Source organism: Ananas comosus, linkage group 22 (genome assembly GCF_001540865.1).
Source record: "Ananas comosus cultivar F153 linkage group 22, ASM154086v1, whole genome shotgun sequence".
Taxonomy (NCBI): Eukaryota; Viridiplantae; Streptophyta; class Magnoliopsida; order Poales; family Bromeliaceae; genus Ananas; species Ananas comosus.
This window is the reverse complement of record NC_033642.1, coordinates 3,046,679-3,054,114: the sequence shown is the minus strand read 5'-3', so window position 1 is coordinate 3,054,114 and position 7,436 is coordinate 3,046,679. Positions and strand designations below refer to the sequence as shown.

Below are 7,436 nucleotides of genomic sequence, written 5' to 3'. Positions count from 1 at the left end.
GTCCTCGCTAAATCAACACCTGAAATTTTTTTTTCGATTTTTTGAAAAATGGATTCCCGTGTTTGGTGGCTCGTTAAAAAATTTTCCGCGAAATTTTTTTTAAGTATTATAAGGATAGAAGGGTTTCGTTTTCTGCGTCGAATCAAGAGCGAGAAACGAAAACGACCGTGTGCTCACGCGCGCGGGGGAAGGCGCGTGTCCACGAGGCGTTGCTCCACTGTGGACCGCATGAAGCGAAGCGTCCATGATGACTTGCGCCGCGTGCGGCGCCACGCCCGCGGGGAGAGAAGGCACGAGTCCACGATGGTCTGCTCCACCTGGTGACCGCAATGAGGAGACTCTCTCTCTGCCTCTCTTAAAATATATTATATATATATATAACTATATACTATATATTATAAATATATTATTATTTATTTATAAATATGATTTATAATTTATATTATACTCTCTATACTATATATACTATATAACTATATATAATAGTTTGCTAAAATACTATTCCGATAGAAACGAGCCGAACTCCTATTTGTTTTCGATGATAGAGCTTCCATGACGATCGGCTCGATTGAACATATCTTCCACTTGACTTGTTTAGAATCAAAATTCAAATCTTTTTCGACATCATTTGCTAATGATCAAAGGGTTTCAAATTGTAGTATTTAATGGTCAGATAAAGAGCGGTTTTCTCGTTTAACGGCGTAAAATATCCAAATCAATTGAATTTTGTTAGGAATCTTTTAACTATTTAAAATAAATCTAATACTCTTGATCTTGATTACAACTCCTATCATCAATTTTTAAAATATTCATTTCAGCCATATATTTTCTGTTCAACTTGATGGATAAAAGAACAATATCGAAAGTACCTGAAATTGTTTTCTAGGTAGTTTAAATGGTTTAGATCATATTAACCGAGCCGATCGTCAATTTAAGCTTATCATTGAAAATAAATCCGGTAGTAAAACGCTTTACTATCTCATAGTATTCTAGCTCAATCTAATAATATATCTATACTATTATATTCATTTATACTTATTGTATAATATATTTTAAATATATTTTATTTACAAATATAAATTATAATATTAATATATGTAATATGATAATTATTATATATTAATAATATATTATATATAAAATAAAAAAATAAATATAATAATTTTTTATTTATAACTAACTTTTTCCTTTTTTTCCTTTATTTTCCTTTCAACCAAACAACCGTAACGGAAACTACTTTTTTTTCCTACAAACCAAACACTAAGAGCGTAAAATTTATTTTCCTCCGAAAACTTTTTTTCCACCGAAATTTTTTTTTTCGTAGTTTTACGAGGAACCAAACAGCCCCTTAATCCATCTCGGGTCGTCTGCTGGGAAGAATTCCGCTTAACCCATATGTGACAACTCCGGGGCTCACTGCTTGTAGTGTCGCGATCACCATAAGCCAAATAGATAATGTGAGTACGATCCAGTCCTCTCATCTCGAGGACATTCTACTGACTAGGGTAGCAACATACGGGAATCTACCAATCCGTAGCATAATCCAGAGGATCTATTTCAATCCCTTGCATGCTTATCTCAAATCCTGTGCAACTATAGGAATAACTCACTTGTACAATCATGACATACAATGTTCACATTCTTTACTTGTACAATAGAATACCCAATCCATATTTCCATCACTAGGTTCATGTTAACACTCACAATGACACCTAGTATTTCACTTTGTTTTCTATGTCCAAACAACTAGTCAAGATGCCACCAATGTTCATGTCACCACTGTTCTACAATGTTTTTTAACTTTACGTTCTAGTTCATTGCATTTATAGGTTTCCAATGTCAAATGACCAAATCCTCATGCGTCCAAGTACCGAGTTCCCAATCCAATTGTCCAACCCTACTTTAGGAATCATGCAAAGAAATGAAAGCTCAAACACAATAATAACCCTATATGCATAGAATTTTCACATATATAAACACATATGACCAAAATGGCAACATAAACATAGAAAGAAATCCAACCATTTCGAAGAGCACCACCCACCCTGTGTTAGTTGATTTGCGAATTATTTGCGAATTATTCGTGAATTTTTGAGAAAATGAATTAAACTGCCGGATTTGTATTTTTCCGAAAAATTTGGAAAAAAACGCGTTTTTTTGGGAAAAAATACTTATTCGCGAATTATTCGCGATTCGCGAATTATTTGCCCAAAAAATCGGCCCGCACCCGGGCCCGCGCTCACTCCCGTGCCCGGCCCACACCCGCACCGGGGCCCTCGCCCTGGCCCGCGCTTGCGCTCGTGCTCGCTTCTGCGCCCCTTGTGGCTCGCCCAAAACAGAGAGAGGTGAAAAAAATAACCATTTCCAAAATCCAAACCTCGCACAAAAAAAAAAAAAATCTTTTCGAAACGTTCGCTCTCCTCTCCCCCCCCAAAAAAAATCACTCGATCAAAAAAATTTAATCTCTTATTTACTTTATTATTTATTTTGAGGTATAATATAGTTTGCTATTTTTTTTACTTAATTAGCTTAATTTTGTAGTTCTTTTTTCTTATATTCTTAAGAAATATGAGTATTTATGCTAGTATTATAAATTTTCAGAGAAAAAAAACTTAATTTAATAGCCGAATTTTTGATCCCGAATTTTTAATTGATGAACGTATAATATCTGTATAAATCACGTATCCGAATAATTAACGAATCCGTTTTTTAGCCGTATTTTTCAACGAATTTAAAAATTAGAAGACGAATTTTATCCGAATTATACCCGTACCGAATTTTTGCCGAATCCGAATTAAATGACCTACCTCGTTTAGCTACCAATTNGAGTCGGAAGCACATCGAGCCACCAAGCGCCCGAGAGCTTGAACCACCGCTCCCTATGCGTTCCCGAGCTCGATCTCCACCAAGATCTCCAATTTGGAGAGGATGAAGAAGAGAGGGAGAGAGATGAGCTCCAACTCTCTCTCTCTCTATACGTGTGTGTGTGTGCGCGTTTCTGCTAGGGGAAGAGGATGGGGCCCCCTTATATAAGCCCCATACTCAAATTACACTTTTACCCCTCAAAAATAGCATTCTGGGAGGCTGCGTACCGGTACTCGGGCTCGCGTACCGGTACTCGGCCAGTCCAGTACTGGTACCCCATTCCAGTACTTCAAAACCCGAGAGCTCATATTCTTAGTTTTACACTACGTACCGGTACCCAGTTTTCCAGTACCGATACCCAATACAAATTCTGCAACTTAGGTAGATTTCGGCTTTTGGAGCCCGCTTTCGAGTCTAGTTTGCTCCGAAAACACTCAATGCTCTCCAAGCTTTGCTGGAACTTATTTAATAGCTTTTTAAGCTAGTTCCCACCAGATTTTCATAATTGGAGAAGTTCGGGTTATTACAATAACCCTATATGCATAGAATTTTCACATATGTACACATATGAACAAAATGGCAACATAGACATAAGGAGAAATCCAATCATTTCGGAGAGCATGCACCACCCACCTCGTTTAATTACTAATTGCTAGGGTTTCCAAGCAATTCTATTTCCGACGCCGATTCGGCTCGACCTAGGCCTAACAAACGTAATTCAGCAATCTCTCCCATTCGGACGCTGTAATCCCATTGTAATCCAAATCAAACTTGTCCCCCATGTCGATTTACCCTTCAATTAGAGATTTGTAAGGTTAATTTAGTTCCAAACCTCATATGGACGAAACCCCAAAATCCAACCCTAGGGTTTCAAGTTCTATAAGAAAACCCCAAATCATGATGAATCCTTAGATTAAACTAGTTTAGAATCACCTAAAGATCTCCAATACATCAATTTTAAAGGATTTAATTCAAACCCTAACTCAAATCATGAAATCTCACCTTGGCCACCTTGTTCTCCAAGCTTGATTCACCATTAGAGAGCTCTTCCAAGCTTCTCCAACTTGAAGCTTCCAAAATCTCCAATTTTTCCTTTTTGATAGAGGGGTTACAAGAGAAAAGGAGAGAGAGGTGTTAGAGAGTAAGGGAAAAGGGCTTAGAGAGAAAGTAGGGTTTTTTTTTTTTTCTTTTGTATGGGTAGAAGACAAAAGAGAAAGTAGGTGAGGTAGGCTTTATCCGTAAGCCCCAACACAATTGCAACTTAACCCCTCTCATTCAATGAAATTCAACTCAACCCACAACTTTTGCTTCTAAACTTCCTCCAATAGTCTCGTACCCCATTTTCTTTGTACTTTGCCCAATTTAGCCAAAGTTCGGGAAAGTATACTGGAATTCAGTACACTACATTTACGTGCTTAATTTGCTTTAATTTGTGTTTTGAAGTCATCCTTTTGCTTTGCAGGTTCGTGAAAAAAGATATTTGTAGAATCGAAGATGCTTGTTTAATAATAAAATAAACTCTTTAAATCTTGAAGGTTGTTTTATCACTGAGAAAATATTGTTAAATGGAACAATTTTGTATGAGAAGCTGATTTGTTTTCCCCTCGTGATGTCCTCATTGTTGATCGCATTTTTCTCTTTAATTTACCATTCAGGCTGAGCTTACTCCAGAGGACATTGAGACTAGGAAACGACCCATGATATCTAAGGTAAATGCTAAATAATTTCTCATTTTCTTCTAATGCTGGATTGTTTCTGAAGATAGTGTTTGAACAGGGTAGCTCCAGATTGCCGACAACAAAGTTACCTTCTGAGAAATGTAGAAAGCTATCTCCTACTGGAAGTAAAGTTCAAAATGATCAGGAGATTATATCAGAATTTGAATTAGATAGTATTATAGGAATCACAGATAGTCCCGAATTGGAGGTAACTCATACAAATTTTCTTTAATGCACATTTGTAAGAATTATTGCCTTCATTTTATTCAAAGTAAAACAGTGTGCGACTCTCCGGTTTCGTGTTGTAGGAGATGGATCCACCTGACACTCTTCGATGTGATCTACGCCCTTATCAAAAACAGGCTCTTCATTGGATGATGCAGCTTGAGAAAGGAAGGTGTAAAGAGGATGCAAGCATGACTCTTCACCCCTGTTGGGATGCATATCGCCTTGTGGATAAGTATGATGACAATAAAAGATTAGGCTTCAATCTCATTACGTAGAAATGTTGTTTCTTTTGATTTTAACAGTATTAAGAGTTTGTTGACTGTTCTTTTTTGTCTGTTTCAAGGAGAGGGCTTGTTGTTTATCTAAATCCATTTTCAGGGGATGCCACTACTGAATTTCCAAATACTCTTCAGATTGCAAGAGGCGGGGTACTAATCTATCTTTATTTTAAGCAAAGTCCGTCCGCATATTGCTAAACAATTTTAAGCCATTTTTGATGTTGACAAAAGTCAATGCAATTCTAAGATTCTGGCAGATGTGATGGGACTCGGCAAGACCATCATGACTATAGCTCTTTTGCTTGCTGAAACTGGCAAAGGGTGTTTGTCTACTTCCTCTGCAAGTCAGGTTGCTGACGAAGCTAGCAAAATCAACGCATCCGATCAATTCGGCAATGCTTTCAAGAAATCAACAAGTATATCTCGTTTTAGTAAGCTACTGAAACCCAAGACTGCACTTACAGGTGGGGGCAATTTAATCGTCTGTCCCATGACTCTCTTAAGTCAGTGGAAGGTAACTCTGATGGTTATATATATGGCCTTACTGTGTTATTGGTGATGTTAACTGTATATACTTGTCTTTACACTATTCATGTAATCCTCACCTTCTATGCAACTTTGTTTTTTTGGATTACAGGATGAGATTGAAACACATGTTTTACCAGGTTCTCTAGGTATTTACATTCATTATGGGCAAAGCAGGCCAAAAGATGCAAAACTGCTGGCACAAAGTGATGTTGTTTTGACAACCTATGGTGTTTTAGCATCAGAATTTTCAGCTGAGGTAATACTCGAATTATTATGTGTCTTTACATTGTGAGACTTTTGTATCATGCATGGAAACTCTCAACTTTGCATGTACTTGCCACCCTTTCTTGCAGAATGCTGCAGATAATGGTGGACTTTACTCAGTTCACTGGTTCAGAGTTGTTCTTGATGAAGCGCATACTATTAAATCGGCAAAAAGCCAGATTTCTGTCGCTGCTGCTGCTCTCTCTGCTGATCGGCGATGGTGCCTTTCTGGCACACCTATTCAGGTAAAAATTACATCGAGCTTTGAAACTTGACTCTGTTTTTGATGGTTATTTTCATCTGCTTCGAACATGGTGTAACACGGTTCTCACTTGATGAAAGATAAAAACAAATTTGTTGTTCCCAAAATTTTGTTTTGTAAGATGACACTCTTATGAGAATCTAATCTTTTAGCCAATTCTGCTGTCTTTGGCTTATGTCTTTTGACCTGCTTTACAATGACGTATTTAAACTTCTCTTTTCGCATTTTGTCTGCAAGTGCTTATGTATATGAAAATTAAGTGCAGACATCTATCGTATTATATTTAAAAGGTTTTCGCGGACAGAATGGTGCCTACTGATTGTCATTCTCTTAGAAGTTGTTAGAGACATAATTCTGCTTTGTCATGCTTTCATTTATCTGTCAGAAACTTTCTAAGAAAAGTAGTTCAATTCTTATGCTGTAGTCTATATATCTCAATGGTACCATATTAATATTGAAGCTTATTCCATCCAAACTGTTATTTTGAGAAATCAATCCATTCTAAATGGGGAGCGAGGTTGGCAGACCTCTACCCGACTCATATGTGAAAAGAGAAGTATTGGGTTTTCATTATAAAGATTGACTTACGAAGTAGAAGCTTATTTGTTCTTTGGTTCTTCCTACTTTGATAGCAATTTCGTGACATTGAATTAGTGTTGGGAATACCTCTGCCTGTCTTTCAATCAGATTGGTTTGATATCTTTCTGGGCTATAAACGTGCTTCTAGTAGATGACCTTAGATTAATTTAATTCAGGATCTAGCTCCATCTGCAATTTCTTTTATTGGTTGATCTTTTACTGCTGCTTAGCATTTTTATTCTCACTTTCTTTGGCAGAACAACTTGGAGGATATATACAGTCTTCTTCGATTTTTGAGGATTGAACCCTGGAGATACTGGGCGCTGTAAGTATGGCAGTTTTTAACAGTTAATCTTATTGGATTTTAAGCTACATGAATTTCAGTGTGAAGAGTTCAAGTAATTCTGTTTTTCTGCATGTCCATCTTGGAAATCTCCGTTATGTTTCGTGTTGCACATCATCTTGACTATGGTTTTTTATTGGTGATTTTGTGGGAAGTTACATCTTTTGTTGCGTACTTTTATATTTTTTGTTTAAATTCTCAATAGCTTTCGAGTTTGAGCAAAAAATAGCTGCAAGGATGAGTAAAGCAAATAAAATATGATGCTATATACTGTTGAATGCGCAAGGTTCAGCTCATGTTTGGCTTAAAATTTGACTAAAGTACGACCATGTTCAGTTGGCTTTACTAGTTTATATGACCAGAAGATTTGC

The 7,436-nt window shown here is 36.9% G+C and overlaps 1 protein-coding gene across 1 annotated transcript; it reads left to right on the top strand.

Moving 5' to 3' along the window:
• Positions 4,474-7,068, top strand: LOC109727388 (putative SWI/SNF-related matrix-associated actin-dependent regulator of chromatin subfamily A member 3-like 2). The gene is made up of 8 exons (XM_020257504.1): positions 4,474-4,574; positions 4,642-4,791; positions 4,892-5,043; positions 5,155-5,239; positions 5,337-5,603; positions 5,727-5,873; positions 5,971-6,126; positions 6,980-7,068. Exons 1-8 carry the CDS (start codon positions 4,563-4,565, stop codon positions 7,049-7,051), a joined length of 1,041 nt encoding a protein of 346 aa, XP_020113093.1. The 5' UTR covers positions 4,474-4,562; the 3' UTR covers positions 7,052-7,068.

Excerpts from the sequence above, each read along its gene's own strand:
- LOC109727388 (XM_020257504.1), top strand. Across the intron at positions 4,792-4,891 it reads CAGATAGTCCCGAATTGGAG|GAGATGGATCCACCTGACAC; the intron begins GTAACTCATACA and ends TTCGTGTTGTAG. Across the intron at positions 5,604-5,726 it reads CTCTCTTAAGTCAGTGGAAG|GATGAGATTGAAACACATGT; the intron begins GTAACTCTGATG and ends TTTGGATTACAG.